The following is a 22305-nucleotide window of genomic DNA, read 5'->3' as shown; positions in this document are numbered from 1 at the left end:
GCCTGGCGTGCTGTAGTCCATGGGGTCTCAAACAGTTGGATATGGGTGAGTCACTGAATTGAGCTGAACTGAGCAGGGTGAGAAAAATTTAGAGGGAAACAAGGCACAGAATACAAGAAACTGTGATAGTTGTCAAATCCTCTATTACTGAGTGTAACAGGAAGAGGGATACTTTTAATGAGATCCTCTTCTGTTTAACCTGTTGCTAACTAAGTCATTTCAGTCACGTCTGACTCTCTGCGACCCCATGAACTGTAGCCCACCAGGCTCCTCTGTCCATGGGATTCTCCAGGCAAGAAAACTGGAGTGAGGTGCTATTTCCTTTTCCAGGGGATCTTCTCAACCCAGGGTTGAAACCTGCATCTTTTTCATCTCCTGCATTGGCAGCCAGGTTCTTTTACCACTAGCGCCACCTGGGAAGCCCTTTTACTTTTTGTAGCTGGGACCATATCTTTGTTCAATGTGGTATAAAAACAGTGACCTAATGGTCATATCTAAAGCATATTAATAGTGCAGATAAGATTTTGTGTGTTTATACCGTGTTATAGGATTTCTTTCAGTTTAAAGTAATAACACGTTTAATGGAGGGAAATAAGCGCATTTCTGAATAACAAAGCCTTTGTCTTTAACAGGTGAGAGGAATGACATGTGCCTCCTGTGTCCATAAAATAGAGTCTACCCTCACAAAACACAGAGGGATCTTCTACTGCTCTGTGGCCCTGGCAACCAACAAAGCACATATTAAATATGATCCAGAAATTATTGGTCCCAGAGATATTATTCATACAATTGAAGTAAGTGCCAAGACTTTACATTTCCATGTTCTTACCTATCCAGTCAGCACTCCCTCAGATCACTTCTGGTTTATATCAGAAAGAAATGATGAAAAAAATCTGATTCCTTTGTTTAATTGTCTCAAAATTTAATAAGCATTTTACCGTTTTATTTTTTATGTTTTGGACTTTGTCAGGAGGAATTAGCTAAAGGCACATTGATAGTATTAATCAGGATGGGACTTGAAGTAGAACCTCAGGTCATTTGAAATGTTTAGAAAATATAAGTAAAGGATAATTTCTTTTGAGTTAAATTCATATTAATCATTACAAAAGTGGAATATCCTGCTAGATGCTATATTGTTTAAGTCAAAGCTTTAACTACTACCTTAGTTAAAGTAAGAAATATAAAAGACCAAACCTTTTTCATTGTGACAAATTCATCCTGTATTCTTCAGTAGCTCGTAAATGGTAGTACATGGTGAAGTATCGCATGTATTGTTTCCGTGTGGTGTAGCATTGTTGTTCTAATGACCTAAAAAGCATATTAATCATTTAGATAAGATCCTGTTAATGTAGACAGTAGTACCATTAACATATTTGTGAAACTAGCATTTTCGAGTATCTTCTATGTGCCAGTTATGCAGATTGCAAAGCTTCAGTTCTTGATTTAATTCTCAGAACAGTACTGTCGTCTTCATTTTGTAGGTGAGGAAACTCAGGTTATGAGATGTTAAGTTACTTCCCAAAGTCACATAAGCTAGTAAGTGTCATGCCAGGGATTTGAGCCTAATCTTCCTGACTCCAGTGTTCATGCTTGCTCTTTTCTCTGTGCTACACTGTCAAGAAATATAAGAAGGCAGCATTTTCCCTAGCAGCTGAAAATATAGTGTATGTTACTGTCTATGTTCATATGAATCTTATTTAGGTATAATTTTCTTTCAGTACTTTATTTTATTGAGGAAAATTTTCATTCTTGTTATTTATTCCTGCTAGAACAAGAGTAAAGACTACATATGCAAAGCCTTGAATAATATGTTTAGCATGGTGCTAACTTTTATGGCCTCTCATTCAGTTTTCTGTGCTCTCGGGGATGTATGGATGGATAGATAGATGTCAAAACTAAAAGTAAAAATAAACTGATTAATATACATCAGTACTAGTAGATGCTTGTCAAAGTGTAAGATTTATGATTTTACTGCTGAATTCTGTTGTTATTAGATCATCATACAGTCTGTCAGCTTGACTAAGCAATATATTTCTGCTTTTTTCCCAAAATTACTTATTAGAGGCTTTAGTTTACTTCTTGATAGAAGAACCTCTACTGAGGACAACTACGCTTGAATTAAATCAATAATTTGGAAATAGTAGGAATAGATATTAACTAGAATTGAGGAAACATTTATTTCTTTGATGAAAGACTAGAAACAAAGATAATTAAGAGAAGGAATGGAGAAGGAAATGGCAACCCACTCCAGTATTCTGGCCTGGAGAATTCCATGGACAGAGGAGCCTGGTGGCTATAGTCTGAGGTATCAAAACAGTCAGACACGACTGAGCATGCAAGAGAAGGAAGCACATCTTCATCTTTATATTCCCCATAGTGATTTGCACTTGAATTATTCTTAATGACAATACCACAGCTTAAAATTTCTGTACATAATGTTTGTACATTCAGAGAAATAATTGTTTTTTCATGAATTTCCTTAGAGCTTGGGTTTTGAAGCTTCTTTGGTCAAGAAGGACCGGTCAGCAAGCCACCTAGACCATAAACGGGAAATAAGACAGTAAGTACTTTTGGAGTGTCAATAAAAAACATATTTTGATTTGTGTTTACAAATTTAACATACTGTTAGCATGTCAGTTATTTTTTCAATAGCATCCTTACACTGGGTGGAAATTGGTCACAAGTTATGTTTCGCTATGGTACACAGAATCTTTAACCATTAGATGTTTACTCAGATGATCTTTTCTATATTAGGTGGCGACGGGCCTTTCTTGTGAGCCTATTTTTCTGTATACCTGTAATGGGACTGATGATATATATGATGGTTATGGACCACCATCTTGCAAGTCTTCAACATAATCAGAACATGAGCCAAGAAGAAATGATCAACATTCATTCTTCTATGTTCCTGGAGCGCCAGATCCTGCCAGGATTGTCCATTATGAATTTGCTATCTTTTTTATTGTGTGTTCCTGTACAGGCAAGTGAAATGTTAGCAAGTATATTTGTTAATAATGAAAACTAGTCAAAACTAGTAGGTGAGGCTATTTTCAGTTGTATGACAAACACTGGCCAGAAGTATGATCATTTTATGCTGGATGCTTTAGAAAAATAATTTTAAACTGAGGATTAAAATAGATAATGAATTTCATTTTAATCCCTAAAGGATATTGTTTAATGACAGAGGAAATAATAAGAGTTCAATTCGTATTTAGATATGAATTTGGCATTCATATCTGCTACTCTGTACAACTTCATATTTAGTTATTATAATAATAAAATGTTATTTTATTTCTTTATATTTTCATTAAACTATTTTATATGATATATTTTAGCATATTTATTATTTATTCTATTAAATAATCATAACAGTGGTATTATTTTTATTATTTCTCCATGGCACTTAAGTTTATTATTCTCTGTATGTTTTCAACTCTTCTTTTCAGATAAGTTTTTCCTGTGGAACACTTCTAATAGATTTATCCCTTTTTCTGATCCTCATAAAAAACAATAATGATTTTTAAAACACCCTAGTATGTTTCTCTAACTAATGAAAAATAAGCTTTTCAGTTATGTATTCTAATGAAAACAGTGGACGGATCCAGTAGCTTGTGATGTACCATTCAGGTTGAATTTTGAAAAGAAGGCGAGTTTTATATAAAAAATCATTGTCAATGTAATTCTTTCCCTAGTTCTTGTTTTTGCTAGCTTCAAAAGAAAAATCTAAGAATCATTTTACTTCCTTTATATTATGGAATATTCATTAAATCATTGAGGATGGCTGCCAAGGGCTTTACAGCAATTTGAATCCCTATACACATGTATCTGCTAAACTACAAACACTTTTGTTTCAGCTTTAAAAAAGCTCTAGGGGAATTTCTCCATGGCCTGGGTTCCGTCCCTGATAGGGGAACTAAGGTTCCCACAAGCCACGTGGTGTGGCTAAAAAAAAATTCTCCTTAGTTGTTTATGGATTAGATAAAAGCCGAAGGAAGTTAACGTTGATATTTTATCTTAGTTATTGAGGTATAAATGTGAATGTCAGCTTTTTTTAAAAAAGCACTGATCACTGTTTCTGTATTACAGTTTTTTGGAGGCTGGCACTTCTATATTCAGGCCTACAAAGCACTGAAGCATAAAACTGCAAATATGGATGTATTGATTGTGCTGGCAACAACCATTGCATTTGCTTACTCTTTGGTTATTCTTCTGGTTGCAATGTATGAGAGAGCCAAAGTGAACCCTGTTACTTTCTTTGACACACCTCCTATGCTATTTGTGTTTATTGCACTAGGCCGGTGGCTGGAACATGTAGCAAAGGTAAAGTAAAAAAGGGTGACATTTGTTAAAAATCTTGGGTAGATAAATTATTATAATATTTTCTAGACCAATTATTGGAAATATACATTGATTTATGTTGTTAACCATGTACTAAAATATTCTTATTTTAGCAATATTTTAGGTTAAGTATTCCTTTGGGGGGCTTCCTGGTGGGTCAGTGGTAAAGAATCTGCCTGCCAATGGTTTGATCCCTGGGTCAGGAAGATCCCCTGCAGTAAGGCACAGCAGCCTACCAGTATTCTTGCCTGGGAAATCCCACGGACAGAAGAGCCTGATGGGCTATAGTCCAAAGGGTCGAAAGAGTTGGACATGACTGAACAAACTAAACACAAGCACAACACAAGCACATTTTACTTACATCACATTATTAATGGAAAAATTGATGTGGCCACAAGATTTAAAATAAAAATGGGAAAAAATTTACCCACAGTCCCATGCTATAATGGAAATAACTTTCCAATCCTATTCCATATTCATTTATATTTTACAGAGTGGCAAATATGGTGTATATACCACTTTGTACCCTTAACATTTTAAAGTTTTCCCCCTATTTTTACAGTCTAGATAATTATCCAGTATTTCTAAATAATACTCTCTCAAGTCTTTGTACTATAATTTACTAAACCATTCTGCTTTTGTCCTAAGTTAGATTGTTTCCAGTGTTTAATTTTAGATAATCCTGTGTTAAACATATTCGTGTTTAATGGTTATTTATGTTGAATTAATATCTTAGGATAAATTACAAAAGATATGGTTAAAGGACATAAATTTTTCTATGGCTCATGCTATTAATCTTAACAATTTTTGCCATCAAGAGTATGTAAGTAGTTTTACTACAACTTCATCAGCACCAATTCCTATCTAAATCTTTGCCAAGTTAGTAGGTATTAAATGGTATCATAGAGTTGCTCTAGTTTTCATTTCTTCTATTAGTATCAGTAATAAACATTATTCTACACATCAGGTATTATATTTCTTCTTAAATGAATTGCTTATTTATGTCCTTTGCCTTTGTACCTATTGGGTTCTGATGTTTTTCTTATTAATTTATATTATTTTTTATGAATTATACCTAATATATTTTATATCTTGTGTACTTTTTATTTTCGAAGTCAGACATCTGATATGAACTAATTAACATTCCTAAAGTGATCTCTTAGGTAAATGTTAAAGATTGTGTCTTTATTTTACATAAGACTTTTTCTTCCTTGGCATTGTTTACATGTGTGTTTTAATTTATAGGGCAAAACATCAGAGGCTCTTGCCAAACTAATTTCACTACAAGCTACAGAAGCAACTATTGTAACTCTTGACTCTGATAATATCCTCTTGAGGTATTTATCTTCATTATTCCTCTTCTTTTTTAACTTTTAGGAAAGATATTGAATATACACAGAAGTAGAGAGAAGGGTGGGGCTTCACTGGTGGCTCAGTGGTAAAGAATCCGCCTGCAATGAAGGAGACATGGGTTCTATCCCTGGGTTGGGAAGGTCTGCTGGAATAGGAAATGGCAACCCACTCCACTATTCTTGCCTGGAAAATTCCATGGACAGAGGAGCCTGGTGGGCTACAGTCCATGGGGTCACAAAGAGTTGAACATGACTTGGTGACTGAGCACACACCAGAGAGAAGGGTATAATGAACCCACATAATCTTTCTCCAAGATTTAACAATTATTCATATTTTACCACACTTTACTTCATCTGTATGATCTATCTTTCTTTTGTTGTAGTAGAATTTTAAAGTAAATCCCAGTCATATGGTTTTACCGCCAATATTCCTGTTGTATCTTTAAAAAAAGACATATTCTTATATAATTATAATACCATATTGCATCTAAGAAAATGAACAATAATTCTTTAATATGGTCTAATACACAGTCCTTATTAACATTTCTCCTGTTGTCTCCAAAATGTTTTGAGTTTCTTTGTTTAAAATGGAATTCAAAGTCCGTGTGTTATTGCATTTGACTAACATGTATTTTTTTATTTTTAATTGAGTTATAGTTGATGTATGATATTATGTGTTACAAGTATATAGTATAGTGACTCACAATTTAAAAGGTTATATACCCCATTTGTAGTTATTATAAAATACTGGCTATATTCTCCGTATTGAACAATATATACTTGTAGGTTTTTTGTATCTAATGATTTGTACCTCTTAATCCTTTACCCGTGTTGCTCTTCACCCTTCCCTCTCCCCACTGATAACCCCTAGTTTGTTCTCTGTATCCGTGAATCTGATTCTTTTTTATTATATTCACTAGTTTGTTGTATTTTTTAGATTCCACATATATAATAAGTGATATCATACAGTATAAAACTTGTGGTGCAGTGGTAAAGGTCACAGGGAGTTGGGCATGACTGAGTGAATAAGCACAGCACAGCCAGTACAGGAGATGTGGGTTTGATCCCTAGGTCAGGAAGATCCCCTGGAGAAGGAAATGGCTACCTACTCCAGTATTCTTGTCCAGAGAATCCCATGCACAGAGGAGCCTGGCAAGCTACAGGCCATGGGGTCACAAAGAATCGATCACAACTGAGCACATACACACACGCACACACATCATACAGTTTGTCTTTCTCCTGACATGTTTGTTTTAATCTAGAACAACTCCTCTCTCCAGTTCTCCCTCCCTCATTTCTTGCTGCTCCTCCCTCTCTCCATACACTTAACTTGTTAAAGAAACATCTGTCAGTTGTCCTGAAAATATCCCACAGTCCATTTGTCTCTGTTTCCTTCTGGAATCATTTAACTTGTTCTATAACTCCTATATTACCTGTAAACTGAAAGTTAGAGCTAAAGACTTGATTAGATTTCATTCTTTTGTATTTCTCATTTCTGCCCTTATAAAATTGTGTAAATAAGTTGTTTTGTTAAATAAAACCTATTACTTTATTTCTAAGGCTTTCATGTATTTGTTCAATGACTATTCAACAAATATTTAGAGTGCTACTTTGTGCCAGGTACTGAGCTATTCCCCAACAATGAAAAGGACTGACTGACATTGTAGTTCCTAACTTAAGTGTTGGTTCTAACTTGCATTGGTAGTAGTTAATGGGGCCACAAGCATGATGTGAACTATAAAGCTTGCATGGAAAGATCAGAGGGAGAAGCAGATTTTCATAGTACTTTTTATTTTAACTCATATGTAGTGAAGAGCAAGTGGATGTGGAACTTGTACAACGTGGAGACATTATTAAAGTGGTTCCAGGAGGCAAATTTCCAGTGGATGGGCGTGTTATTGAAGGACATTCTATGGTAGATGAGTCCCTCATCACAGGTATGATCTTTCAGAGGATCGTAACATGAAGGTGAAGTGAATCCAAAGTATTAATTAAAAATTACATGAAACGTGAAGAGCTTTTTATAGAAACTGTGGACTGAATAAATAATAAGCATAGAGAATATGAGTTCTTTTTAAGACCATATTAAATCAATTTCTGCAGATTTACTTTGTGATTTTACTTATGGTACTGAAGGCTCTTTTTCACTGAGGATTGTTAATTACTAGAATGTATAACCAGAAGAAGTTGTCATATCCTGCTGTAGAGCCCAATAGACTTTGGCAAATTTTCCTGAGTTCTTGCCCTAAAGACCCATCTAGTCTTAGCTGGGATAGGACTCCAGGTTTTCAACATCAGGGTCAGCTCTAAAAAGAATAGACCTAGAGTAGTTTTGGAGATCTTAGATAACTAAGGCCAATCTAAAGTAGAACCAAACTAACACCTTTCCTACCTCAGTCCTTATCATAGTACCAGAAGAGGCTCAGTTTATGAACTGCGTGTGAAAATAATTTAGGATTCTTCATTTCTCAGTAGGGGTACTATTGCTCATTTGGATGGGACAGTTCTTAGTTCTGTCTGACTATCCTGTACATTATGGTACATTTAATATCCCTGATCCTGACCCACTAAGTTGGAGTAGCAGTACCCTGTGCCCCATCTGTAGTTATTACAGACAAGAACTCTCTTCTTATATTTATAAATGCTTCTTGGGAACAGGTTGAGAACCAATGATCTAAGACTAGTGTGGAGTTCCAAAAGTACCTACCAAAAGAGTTAGCACATTAGGTTTTTCCAGTTTAAGATATATATCCCTGGGGTTTGGCCCAGAACTGGCATAAGGAAAAAGTCAGGCAATTTTCTCCTAGGTGTTTGTCCAGATTATGTTGCATGAAGGAAGAATCTCCTTTCTAGATGATTTTTTGATAATTAACAAATAATGGTGTATTTCAAGATAGTATTTACTTATGCTCCCTAAATCTATCTTTTTTCCTTACATAGGAGAGGCAATGCCTGTGGCCAAGAAATCTGGAAGCACAGTGATTGCTGGTTCCATTAACCAGAATGGGTCACTCCTTATCCGTGCAACCCATGTTGGAGCAGACACAACCCTTTCTCAAATTGTCAAACTTGTAGAGGAGGCACAAACATCAAAGGTAACTTAACTCCCTAGAAACAGAAAGTATTTTCATTAAAGCCCACTCAGTATAAATCTTGGTCTAGTTTTAATAGGTTCCTTTGTTTAATTCCAGTTGTATTAATATGGAGTTTATTAAAATATTTCTGCTCAGTACTACATATACTCTGTATTCATTATCAAAACAAGAGACTTTCACATACATATCATTATTATTATTTTTTAATTGTAGGCTCCTATCCAGCAGTTTGCAGACAAACTCAGTGGCTACTTTGTTCCTTTTATTGTTATTGTTTCCATTGCTACCCTTTTGGTTTGGATTATAATTGGATTTCTGAATTTTGAAATCGTGGAAACCTACTTTCCCGTGAGTGACTTATAAACATCTCTTTATCATATATAAAACAGTTTGTGAATCTTTTGCATAAGTAATTAATTTGAAAATAATTTTAATAATTACTGGTATCTTTAACAGATTGGAGTGACAAGCTGATAAGAATAACATTTACATTTCTGTAGACATAAAAGATTTCCTTTTGGAAAGATTTTTTTCATTATAACTTGTGATTTTCCAAAAGCAAGTATAGGCATACCTTGTTTTAGTGCATTTTGCTTTATTGTGCTTTGCAGATATTGTGTTTTTTACAGATTGAAGGTTTGTGTCAACCCTGTGTTGAACAAGTCTATTGATGCCATTTTTACAACAGCATTACTTTTTAAATAAGGTATATACATATTTTTTTGGCCTTTTTGGGGCTTCCCTGGTAGTTCAGTCGGTAAAGAAAACTGCCTGCAGTGCAGGAGACCTGGGTTCAATCCCTGGGTCAGGAAGATCCCTTGGAGAAGGAAATGGCAACCCGCTCCAGTATTCTTGCCTGGAAAATCCTCTAGACACAGGAGCCTGGTGGGCTACAGTCAATGGGGTCGCAAGAGTCGGATACAACTTAGTGACTAAACCAACACCAAATGTATTTCTTTAGAGATAAAGATATTTCATACTTAATAGACTACAATATAGTATACAGTATGGGCTTCCCTGGTGGCTGGGTTGGTAAAGAATCTGCCTGAAATGCAGGAGACCTGAGTTTGATCCCTGGATAAGGAAGATCCCCTGGAGAAGGGAATGGCAACCCACTACAATATTCTTGCCTGGAGAGTCCCATGGACAGAAGAACCTGGTGAGCTACTGTCATGGGGTCGCAGAATCAGACATGACTGAGAGGCTAACACACACAGTGTATAGTATAGTATAAACATAACTTTTACCTTCTTTGAGAATTCAAAAATTCTTGTGACTCACTTTATTTTGGTGGTCCAAAACTGAACTCACAGTGTCTCTGAGGTATGCCTATAATGAGGTTATTGATATCATTATCAATAACCTCAGATAGGCAGATGATACCACCCTTATGGCAGAAAGCGAAGAACTAAAGAGCCTTTTAATGAAAGTGAAAGAAGAGAGTGTAAATAGCTGGCTTAAAACTCAACATTCAAAAAGTGAAGATCATGGCATCTGGTCCCATCACTTCATGGCAAATAGATGGGGAAACAGTGGAAACAGTGACAGACTGTCTTTTCTTGGGCTCCAAAATCACTGCAGATGGTGATTGCACCCAAGAAATTAAAAGACCCTTGCACCTTGGAAGAAAAGCTATGACCAACCTAGGCAGCATATTAAAAAGCAGAGACATTACTTTGGCGACAAAGGTTCATCTAATCAAATTGTGGTTTTTCCAGTAGTCATGTATTTATGTGACAGTTGGACCATAAAGAAAGCTGAGTGCTGAAGAACTGGTGCTTTTTAACTGTGGTGTTGGTGAAGACTCTTGAGAGTCTCTTGGACTGCTAGGAGATCCAACCAGTCCATCCTAAAGGAAATCAGTCCTGAATATTCATTGGAAGGACTGATGCTGAAGCTCCAATACTTTGGCCACCTGATGTGAAGAACCAACTCATTAGAAAAGACCCCGATGCTGGAAAAGATTGAAGGCAGGAGGAGAAGGGGACGACAGAGGATGAGATGGTTGGATGGCATCACCGACTCAATGGACATGAATTTGAGCAAGCTCCGGGAGATGATGATGGACAGGGAAGCCTTACGTGCTGCAGTCCATGGGGTTGTAAAGTATCGGACACAACTGAGTGACTGAAATCAATCGATGCCTATACTGACCTTTCACATTTTATACATAGTCTCAATCCTAGCATGATTTTGCTTTCACAAAGGACTATGGATATATTGAGGAAAACCTTGAAATCTCAGCTATGTCAGAATCAGTGTGATCTGAGGTCAATTTAATTTCTCTTTGAGCTTCAGTTTCCTCAAGTGAAATTTTAATAATACTCATCCAACATAACTTGCAGTTGTCATAAAAGTTAAATAATATATTAGAAACTCTTTGTAATTTATTGAACTCTTTATAAATATAAGGTAATATTCAATTCAGTTCAGTTGCTCAATTGTGTCCGACTCCTTGTGACCCCGTGAATTGCAGCACACCAGGCCTCCCAGTCCATCCCCAACTCCCAGAGTTCACTCAAACTCATGTCCATCGAGTCGGTGATGCCATCCAGCCATCTCATCCTCTGTCGTCCCCTTTTCCTCCTGCCCCCAATCCCAATATTAAAGTAATATTAATGTCTGCTTCTCTCAAAGTCTATGATAGTCTCTATGGTATGGTGTTATAAAGTGGCATAGTAAACCTGGACTGTGCCTCATGTTAGAGATATAACCTTTAATTCACTTAACTTCTCTTATCTTCAGTTTTGTCATCTGTAACATAGTGATAATAATACCTAAATTTCAGGATTGGAATTAGTGTATATATTTAAGACATATATGAAAGCATAAGCTTAGATGTCTATGAAAATACCTTCCAGTTCTCTCTCTATATAACTCTTAGACCATCACTTAGTTTAAGTATTTGAGAACTTAGTAAGAATCAATTCAGTTCAGTTCAGTCGCTCAGTCGTGTCCGACTCTTTGCGACCCCATGAATTGCAGCACGCCAGGCCTCCCTGTCCATCACCAACTCTCGGAGTTCACTCAGACTCATGTCCATCGAGTCAGTGATGCCATCCAGCCATCTCATCCTCTGTCATCCCCTTCTCCTCCTACCCTCAATCCCTCCCAGCATCAGAGTCTTTTCCAATGAGTCAGCTCTTTGCATGAGGTGGCCAAAGTACTGGAGTTTCAGCCTTAGCATCATTCCTTCCAAAGAAATCCCAGGGCTGATCTCCTTCAGAATGGACTGGTTGGATCTCCTTGCAGTCCAAGGGACTCTCAAGAGTCTTCTCCAACACCACAGTTCAAAAGCATCAATTCTTCAGCGCTCAGCTTTCTTCACAGTCCGACTCTCACATCCATACATAACCACTGGAAAAACCACAGCCTTGACTAGATGGCCCTTTGTTGGCAAAGTAATGTCTCTGCTTTTGAATAAGCTATCTAGGTTGATCATAACTTTTCTTCCAAGGAGTAAGCGTCTTTTAATTTCATGGCTGCAGTCACCATCTGCAGTGATTTTGGAGCCCCCCAAAATGAAGTCTGACATTGTTTCCACTGTTTCCCCATCTATTTCCCATGAAGTGATGGGACCAGATGCCATGATCTTCGTTTTCTGAATGTTGAGCTTTAAGCCAACTTTTTCACTCTCCACTTTCACTTTCATCAAGAGGCTTTTTAGTTCCTCTTCACTTTCTGCCATAAGGGTGGTGTCATCTGCATATCTGAGGTTATTGATATTTCTCCCGGCAATCTTGATTCCAGCTTGTGCTTCTTCCAGCCCAGCATTTCTCATGATGTACTCTGCATAGAAGTTAAATAAGCAGGGTGACAATATACAGCCTTGACGTACTCCTTTTCCTATTTGGAACCAGTCTGTTGTTCCATGTCCAGTTCTAACTGTTGCTTCCTGACCTGCATATAGGTTTCTCAAGAGGCAGGTCAGGTGGTCTGGTATTCCCATCTCTTTCAGAATTTTCCACAGTTTATTGTGATCCACACAGTCAAAGGCTTTGGCATAGTCAATAAAGCAGAAATAGATGTTTTTCTGGAACTCTCTTGCTTTTTTGATGATCCAGCAGATGTTGGCAATTTAATCTCTGGTTCCTCTGCCTTTTTTAAAACCAGCTTGAACATCTGGAAGTTCATGGTTCATGTATTGCTGAATCTTGGCTTGGAGAATTTTGAGCATTACTTTACTAGCGTGTGAGATGAGTGTAATTGTGCAGTAGTTTGAGCATTCTTTGGCATTGCCTTTCTTTGGGATTGGACTGAAAACTGACCTTTTCCAGTCCTGTGGCCACTGCTGAGATTTCCAAATTTGCTGGTATATTGCGTGCAGCACTTTCACAGCATCATCTTTCAGGATTTGAACTAGCTCAACTGGAGTTCCATCAACTCCACTAGCTTTGTTCGTATTGATGCTTTCTAAGGCCCACTTGTCTTCACATTCCAGGATGTCTGGCTCTTGGTGAGTGATCACACCATCGTGATAATCTTGGTCGTGAAGATTTTTTTTGTATAGTTCTTCTGTGTATTCTTGCCACCTCTTCTTAATATCTTCTGCTTCTCTTAGGTCCATACCATTTCTGTCCTTTATTGAGCCCATCTTTGCATGAAATGTTCCCTTGGTATCTCTAATTTTCTTGAAGAGATCTCTAGTCTTTCCCATTCTGTTATTTCCCTCTATTTCTTTGCATTGATCACTGAGGAAGGCTTTCTTATCTCTTCTTGCTATTCTTTGGAACTCTGCATTCAGATGCTTATATCTTTCCTTTTCTCCTTTGCTTTTCGCTTCTCTTCTTTTCACAGCTATTTGTAAGGCCTCCCCAGACAGCCATTTTGCGTTTTTGCATTTCTTTTCCATGGGGATGGTCTTGATCCCTGTCTCCTGTACAGTGTCACAAACCTCCGAACATAGTTCATCAGGCACTCTATCTATCAGATCTAGGCCCTTAAATCTATTTCTCACTTCCACTGTATAATCATAAGGGATTTGATTTAGGTCATACAGCACTCTAAAACCATTATTACTGAGAAGATCTTTGTTGTGTTTTTTCTTTTAAAAATGCCATGCTATATATACATTGTTTCATAGTGTTTGTCCCTTCAATTAAAGAACTGGTAGAATCAGAACATCTATTCCATCATGTGATCATTACTATAATATTAAAATGTTTCTTGCAATGATTCATATTGGTTAAATTGGAGAAGGCAATGGCAACCCACTCCAGTATTCTTGCCTGAAGAATCCCATGGACTGTAGCCTATCAGGCTCCTCTGTCCATGGGGTCGCAAAGGTTGGACATGACTTAGTGATGAAACCACCACCCATTGCTTAAATGCTCACTAAACAAGAGGATTGCTGAGAAGTATTTTGGAATGTGTTTCCTTCAGGAATTTTTCTCATGAGTTCAGAGGGTCTTAGGAGATTTCTCATAATACTATCAATCATTTTTACTCATGGAAGCACATACTCAATGTCAATAAGAGCTATACTACCAGATATACTCATTAATATTGCTTTGTCCAAAAGAATTTTATTGAGATGTAATTAAGAAACCTTTGCAAACTGAGTGATTTTTTCATTGTCTTCAAAGAATAGTATGAAAGACAGTTTTATGGTCTTAGTATACAGGAGGACAGAATTATTTTTGTTTTGGATCAAATTTCTTGAGAATTAGGTCTCATGTTTGCAGCTATTTCTGAAAGTGCCTAGTAAAAAACTTATTCTCAATATGGGGAGTGGAGAAGCTTACTTTTCTTGTTTTTTATATTCATTCCATAGTGTGTAACTCTGAAATCAGCAAAATTGAAATCTTGAATTTTAGAACTGTAACTTGTTTACAGTTATGTCAGTAATTTCTTATATTCATAAAAGAAAAAAAGTGTTTTCTTACTAGTAATTAAAACATGTTGGTAGCTAAGTAGGATTATGTGTTACTCCAGAGTTGTGGTTTTATTTAGAGTTATGCTTTGTTGTTTTTGTTTTATTCAGCTCTAAATCAGTAATCAAAATTCATGTTTCTTCTCAAGGGCTACAACAGAAGTATCTCCCGAACAGAAACAATAATACGCTTTGCTTTCCAAGCCTCTATCACAGTTCTATGCATTGCATGCCCCTGTTCCCTGGGACTGGCCACTCCAACTGCTGTGATGGTGGGTACAGGAGTAGGTGCTCAAAATGGCATACTAATCAAAGGTGGTGAGCCATTGGAGATGGCTCATAAGGTAAGATAGTCCCTAAAACTGCGAGTTGTCTCATCCAAACTGGCAATAGCACCCCTACTGAAAAACAGATTCTTAAATTATTTCTACATTGCCCATAAGCTGAGCTTCTTCTGGTATTGTCCCGAGGGTGGAGGTAGAAAAGGTGTTATTTTGGTTCTGCTCTGAATTGGCAGAGTGTATAAGATCTCTACTCCAGACCTACTCTCTTTAGAGTATACCCTCGTGTGGAAAACCTAGAGTCCTGTCCCAACTCATTCTAGACTGGTCATTAGGGCAGGAAGATATATATCATAGATATTTGCTGAGGCAATTTGCCCAAGTCTGTCAGGCTTCTCACCTATTTGTGTGTGACTCCATGTTCGTGCTGTTCAACATTTGATAGTGCTTGCCCTTACTTTCATCTTTGCTGCCACCAGCTGACAGTTTGCAACTATGATTTCAGGAATATATAATCCTGTCCCTGATCTCTCTCATGTTAGAATTTCCGTTACAATCTCAGTCAAAGCCACTTGACTTCAACTAAAACCATGTTCCTTCTAGTATATTCTTATTATGAGGATATAAATTATATACACATGCATGTACTAAACACAGAACACAACTTAGAACAGCTTTGGAGCTTCATCTAGCCAGTGAATACAAGCTACTAATTTTTATAGTAATTTTAAATTTTGATATAATTTCAAACTTATATAAAATTTGCAAGAATAGTATAAAGAAATCTCACATACCCTTTACTGAAGATATCAGGCTCCTTTCCTAAGAACAAGGACAGTCTCTTACATAAACATAGTACAAAGATGAAAATCAACAAGCTGATACTGACAAAATACTGTGGTCTAATCTCTTGTCCATATTCCAGTTTCCTCAGTTGACTCCATAATCCTTTATAGTTATTATTTTCTTTTGTCTGGAATCATGCTTTGTATTTAGTTGTCATATCTCTTTTCAAGTAACCAGCAAATTTGGCCTTGGAGTACAGAATGAAGCAGGGCAAAGTCTAATAGAGTTTTGCCAAGAGAACGCACTGGTCATAGCAAACACCCTCTTGGAAAAACACAACAGAAGACTCTACACATGGGCATCGCCAGAGACTCAATACTGAAGTCAGATTGATTACATTCTTTGCAGCCAAGATGGAGAAGCTCCATACAGTCAGCAAAAACAAGACTGGGAGGTGACTGTGGCATGTGACAGATCATGAACTCCTTATTGCCAAATTCAGACTTAAATTGAAGAAACTAGGGAAAACACTAGACCGTTCAGGTATGACCTAAATAAAATCCCTTATGATTTTACAACGGAAGTGACAAATAGATTCAAGGGATTAGATCTGATAGAGTACCTGAAGAACTATGGACAGAGGTTCATGACATTGCAAAGGAGGCAGTGATCAAGACCATCCCCAAGAAAAAGGCAAAATGGTTGTCTGAGGAGGCCTTACAAATAGCTGTGAAAAGAAGACAAGCGACAGGCAAAGAAAAAAAGGAAAGATATACCCATTTGAATGCAGAGTTCCAGAGAACAGCAAGGAGAGATAAGAAAGCCTTCCTCAGCGATCAGTGAAAAGAAATAGAGGAAAACAATAGAATGGGAAAGACTAAAGATCTCTTCAAGAAAATTAGAGATACCAAGGGAACATTTCATGCAAAGATGGGCACAATAAAGGACAGAAATGGTATGGACCTAACAGAAGCAGAAGATATTAAGAAGAGGTGGCAAGAATACCCAGAAGAACTATACAAAAAAGACCTTCATGACCCAGATATTCACGATGGTATGATCACTCACCTAGAGCCAGACATCTTGGAATATGAAGTCAAGTGGGCCTTAGGAAGCATCACTACAAACAAAGCTAGTGGAGGTGATGGAATTCCAGTTGAGCTATTTTAGATCCTAAAAGATGATGCTATGAAAGTGCTACACTCAATATGCTAGCGAATTTGGAAAACTCAGCAGTGGCCACAGGACTGGAAAAGGTCAGTTTTCATTCTAATCCCAAAGAAAGGCAATGCCAAAGAATGCTCAAACTACTGCACAATTGCACTCATCTCACATGCTAGGAAAGTAATACTCAAAGTTCTCCAAGTCAGGCTTCAACAGTATGTGAACTGTGAACTTTCAGATATTCAAGCTGGATTTAGAAAAGGCAGAGGAACCATAGATCAAATTGCCATTGCATCATCGAAAAAGCAAGAGAGTTGCCAAAAAAATCTACTTTTTCTTGACTGACTATGCCAAAGCCTTTGACTGTGTGGGTCACAACAAACTGTGGAAAATTCTGAAAGAGATGGGAGTACCAGAACACCTGACCTACCTCCTGAGAAATCTGTATGCAGGTCAAGAAGCAACAGTCAGAACTGGACATGGAACAACAGACTGGTTCCAAATCAGGAAGGACTATGTCAAGGCTGTATATTGTCAGCCTGCTTATTTAACTTCTATGCAGAGTACATCGTGAGAAATGCTGGGCTGGATGAAGCACAAGCTGGAATCAAGATTTCCGGGAGAAATATCAATAACTTCAGATATACAGATGACACCACACTTTACGGCAGAAAGCGAAGAAGAACTAAAGAGCCTCTTGATGAAAGTGAAAGAGGAGAGTGCGAAAGTTGGCTTAAAACTCAACATCAGAAAACTAAAATCATGGCATCTGGTCCCATCACTTCATGGCAAATAGGTGGAGAAACAGGGGAAACAGTGACAGATTTTATTTTGGGGGGCTCCAAAATCAATGCATATGGTGACTGCAGCCATGAAATTAAAAGACGTTTGCTCCTTGGAGGAAAAGGTATGACCAACCTAGACAGCATATTAAAAAGCAGAGACATTACTTGCCAGCATAGATCCATCTAGTCAAAGCTATGGTTTTTCCAGTAGTCATGTATGGATGTGAGAATTGGACTATAAAGAAAGCTGAGCACCAAAGAATTGATGGTTTTGAACTGTGGTGTTGAGGAAGACTCTTGAGAGTCCGTTGGACTGCAAGGAGATCCAACCAGTCCATCCTCAAGGAAATCAGTCCTGAATGTTCATTGGAAGGACTGATGCTGAAGCTGAAAGTCCAATAGTTTGGCTACCTGTTGCAAAGAACTGACTCATTTGAAAATACCCTGATCCTGGGAAAGATTGAAGGTGGGAGGAGAAGGGAATGAGAGAGGATGAGATGGTTGGATGGCATCACCGACTCAATGAACATGAGTTTGAGTAAGCTCCAGGAGTAATGATGCACAGGAAGGCCTGGCGTGCTACAGTGCATGGGATCGCAAATATTTGGACACGACTGAGTGACTGAACTGAACTGAACTGATCTCTTCTCATCTTGGTTCCTCAAGCTATTCATTTCTCAAGGTTCATTGAGTGTACTGTGAGGCAACTATGTTCTCTAGTTCCAGATTATTCTTCCTTCCTGCCTGATCTGAGGTTCCCTCGTTGATTTCCTGAGCTGTATTCTCTGGCCAAGCTTCTCATTTAGTCTCAATAAAGTCAAAGCAACCCAGAAGGTTTTAGCTGGTGCACACTTCAAATTAATTTCTCAATTGTAATTATTTACCTACTGCCCAGATTTTTTCCCCTACAGATCTAAAATTCATTAGTATTGAAAGTCTTTTTCTTTCCCTAGAGGCACTAGAGGCATCTCTAAGTTACCTATTAACAGTCAACTCTTAACAGGTAGTTCTAGCTATTTAATACATGTTCACAGCACCCTGAACATTTGCAAGGGAGGGTTATTAGGTGTAAATAATGATATTTCTTCCCTTATTCTCCCTTCTTTTTAGTCTCCCAAAGACCATTTAGGTCCAATTAAATCAAAGTCAGTTTATTAAGAAACAAAATAGTAATGTGTTTGTCACAGTAAACCTTTTTTCTCATTTCTGGAATGCTGATACTAAGAATTATCAAGTCAAAAAAAAAAAAAAAGAATTATCAAGTCATACAGTGCATTCTGCTTTGATTTTCTTACAGGTAAAGGTAGTGGTATTTGATAAAACTGGAACCATTACCCATGGAACCCCAGTAGTGAATCAAGTAAAGGTTCTAGTGGAAAGTAATAGAATATCACGCAATAAGATCCTGGCTATTGTGGGAACTGCTGAAAGTAACAGTGAACACCCTCTGGGAGCAGCCATAACGAAATACTGCAAGCAGGTACAATTTTTCCCTTGTTTATTCATGATTTACATATATAATTGGTATGAAACTAGAAAGACTTGTGTTTTCTCATTTTATTTTGTATGTCTTAATTTCTTCATACGGAAAAGTATAAAGATGAAAATGAAAATTAACTGTAACCCTACAGCACAGATAACCTCAGTCAACTAAGAAATAAAATAGAAATAATACATATTTATGGGAGGAAATTTTAGATAGTTCAGCATTACATAATGAAAAAGGAAAGCCTCATTCCCTGCCCCTTTCCATAATTCCTCTCTCCAAAGTTTAACAAGTATTAACCTGTTAATAGGCTTTTTGAACAACAGCTTTATTGAGATAAAATTCACATATTCTAATAGAAGTTCACCCTTGTAAAGTGTAAAAGTCAATAATTTTTAGTATATTTACAAAAGTGTACATCTGTTAACCATTTTTAGTGTATATACTGACATTTGTTATTTTTAAACTTTACATTGAAAGGTGATAATACAATGACCAGTCTTTGGTATTTTTTTAAAAAATTGTATTAAGTGATTTTTTCCTTATCAGGGCACACAGATTTGCTTCATTGTTTTTAATGCCTATATTATATTCCATTGTATGATTGGCTTTTTGGCTCTTAAAACCTGAAGTTAACATCCTTGTCAGCTTTTGCAAGTTTATCTCTAATGTTTAATGCCTATCAATGTAATTGCTGGATCAAAGGATAGGAACAGTTAAATTTTGATGAATGTTGCCAATGCTTAAATGGCAAATGTTATCAACACCCACACAAAAAGGTATACCAGTTTATACTTTCACCAGAAGTTGAATGACATTTGCCCACATTTTCACTAACACTTAATTTTTTCTAATTCAGTAAGTAAAAAATATTTATTTGTTGACTGTTTACTTTGCATTGTCTTAATTGTGAATAAGGTTGAGCATCTTTCCACATGCGTATTGGTCATTTGCATTTCTTTCTATACCCTGTTTGCTTGTATCTGTTGCCTATTTTTTTCATAAGATCGTTTACCTTGTCTTATTGATTTGTATGAGTTCTTTGTAAATTATCTCACATAATTTTTCAAGTAAAATGTGGCAGTTTCACCATTGATGTTGCCATTTCTTTATTTGTTCTTTCCTTTTTACCTATTAACTATTACTGACCTGGCTTCTATACACCCAAATCAAACAATGGAGAGGACAAAGATATAAAGAGCCAGGAAACAGTGATGGTCACCAGAATTCTTTGGCTTACTAAGGACACAGAATCATACTAGAGAGGCCCTCTGGTAACTAAAGGCTCTGTTCTTTGTTACCCTTTGCCCTGTACTAAATAGAAAATCTAACTTGACAATAGAATTAAATATTTAACTTGTAATTCTCTACTGGAAAGGACAGAGAATATTGATAAACCTTCCACATTTTCTTCCCCTAAATTTGGTATAAATCTTATGGAGTGGGATTTTTTAAAAGGATTATGAGGTTCTCCTGTAACTTTGAACATTATACTCAATGCTCTGTTCCTTTGTCCTTATCAAAACCCACTGTCAAATAGGCAATGATAAGTGACAATTTTATTCTAAACATTTAGAATTAACCAGGCCTGTAGATTGTATCTAAACATTTAGAATTAACCAGCAGTAATTTTTGATCTTGCTAATGATGACCTTGGATTGTTAGAACAGCAGAGGAAATCCTTCTGTTTCTATTTGTTAGGAGCTGGATACTGAAACCTTGGGTACCTGCATAGATTTCCAGGTTGTGCCAGGCTGTGGCATTAACTGTAAAGTCACCAATATCGAAGCCTTGCTACACAAGAATAACTGGAAGATAGAGGAAAATAATATTAAAAATGCATCCCTGGTTCAAATAGATGAGAGTAATGAACAGTCATCAACTTCGTCTTCCATGATTATTGATGCTCAGTTCTCAAGTAAGCTAATTTTCTTTGTAGTACCAATTATGGGACAGTTATTAACAGGTATCTAACCTTATAAATTGAACTGTTACATAAGAAACAAAGATTGACATCATGGTTTCATTCTTGTAAATCAGTTTCACCACAGGCCTTCTAATTATTTCACTGAATTGCTGAAGAACGTTTTTCAACTTCACTCCTTGATTACAGTAGAGGGTGATAACCCCTAGCTCTAGCTGATCTTCCATCTTAGTTCAGCTGTCTTTATTTCTCACCACAGCTGCTCCAGACCTTTTGTATCTTTCACAAGCTCTTATGGCCTTCTCCCTAGTTCTCTAAGCAAATTGTCTGGCTTATTTTTCACACAAAAATTTAAGATTCTCAGACATGTGTTCTTTCAGTTTTTTTTTTTTTTTTTGCCCAGAATGTTTCCATTTTCAGAGAAAGAAGTATGCCTCTTCTTACCTAATGAATCCCCTCATCTTTGCTCCAGATCTCATCCTCTCTTGATTCCTCAAGGACCTCACACTCTGTTATAGTATATCCCCTTGCTTCTTTTTTTTCCAACTCTTTGTCATAGCTTCTTCTCCTAAACATAGAAACATTTCTCCCATCGAAATCACTGTATTCCCATCTAGATTTTTGTCCCATCTGTCTGTCTTTTCATTAATATACAAGCTTCTAGAAGGACTAGTCTAAGCTGGCTAAATTCAATGCACAGTCTGGCATCTGTCCCATCCATACTAGTGAAACTATTTAAGTTTGTTTAGTCCCCTCTCCAGTAGTCAGTTTTCAGTCTTCATTGCTGCCTGATTTCGCTAAGGCATTTGACAATGTTGACCATTTCTTCTGTCCTAAATTTTTTTTCTCCCATGATTCCATGACCCTGCTTTCTCTAGAGTCTCCTCTCACCAATTTGGCCTTTCTTTTAAATCCTCACCTGATTGCTCTTTTCTCCTGCTCTCAAATGTTGGGTGTCCTCAGAGTTTTGGTCTTTTGTCTTTTGCTGATTTTACATATTCTCTCTGTATAATCTCATTCATGCTTATTGCTTATTCTACCATCTGTAGGGTTTCCACTGCCACTCTAAAATCCGTATCTGCAGCAACGCCACTTTACCGAGTTTCTTGTTGGTCTATCCATCTGACCAAAACCAAGATATACATACCTAAGTGTACTTGCCACCTCCCCACCCATTTGTACTTGAGTAATTTTGCTAACATTCAAACCTGATTATATCACT

The 22305-nt window shown here is 37.0% G+C and overlaps 1 protein-coding gene across 5 annotated transcripts in view; it reads left to right on the top strand.

Annotated features, from left to right (window-relative positions):
• Nucleotides 1–22305, top strand: part of ATP7A (ATPase copper transporting alpha) — a 130846-nt gene that overhangs the window by 93821 nt on the left and 14720 nt on the right. For 4 of the 5 annotated variants that reach the window (XM_059883521.1, XM_059883522.1, XM_005227972.5 and 1 more), the window contains 11 exons: nucleotides 633–794; nucleotides 2484–2560; nucleotides 2755–2980; nucleotides 4087–4320; nucleotides 5584–5675; nucleotides 7500–7627; nucleotides 8631–8785; nucleotides 8999–9133; nucleotides 14807–15001; nucleotides 18971–19153; nucleotides 20861–21077. In XM_059883521.1, the coding sequence (XP_059739504.1) occupies nucleotides 633–794; nucleotides 2484–2560; nucleotides 2755–2980; nucleotides 4087–4320; nucleotides 5584–5675; nucleotides 7500–7627; nucleotides 8631–8785; nucleotides 8999–9133; nucleotides 14807–15001; nucleotides 18971–19153; nucleotides 20861–21077 (1804 nt within the window). The remainder of the gene's footprint in view (nucleotides 1–632; nucleotides 795–2483; nucleotides 2561–2754; nucleotides 2981–4086; nucleotides 4321–5583; nucleotides 5676–7499; nucleotides 7628–8630; nucleotides 8786–8998; nucleotides 9134–14806; nucleotides 15002–18970; nucleotides 19154–20860; nucleotides 21078–22305) is intronic. The other variant, XM_059883520.1, reaches the window with a different exon arrangement.

This window comes from Bos taurus, chromosome X (assembly GCF_002263795.3).
Source record: "Bos taurus isolate L1 Dominette 01449 registration number 42190680 breed Hereford chromosome X, ARS-UCD2.0, whole genome shotgun sequence".
Classification (NCBI taxonomy): Eukaryota; Metazoa; Chordata; class Mammalia; order Artiodactyla; family Bovidae; genus Bos; species Bos taurus.
This window is presented reverse-complemented; position numbering and strand designations above follow the sequence as displayed.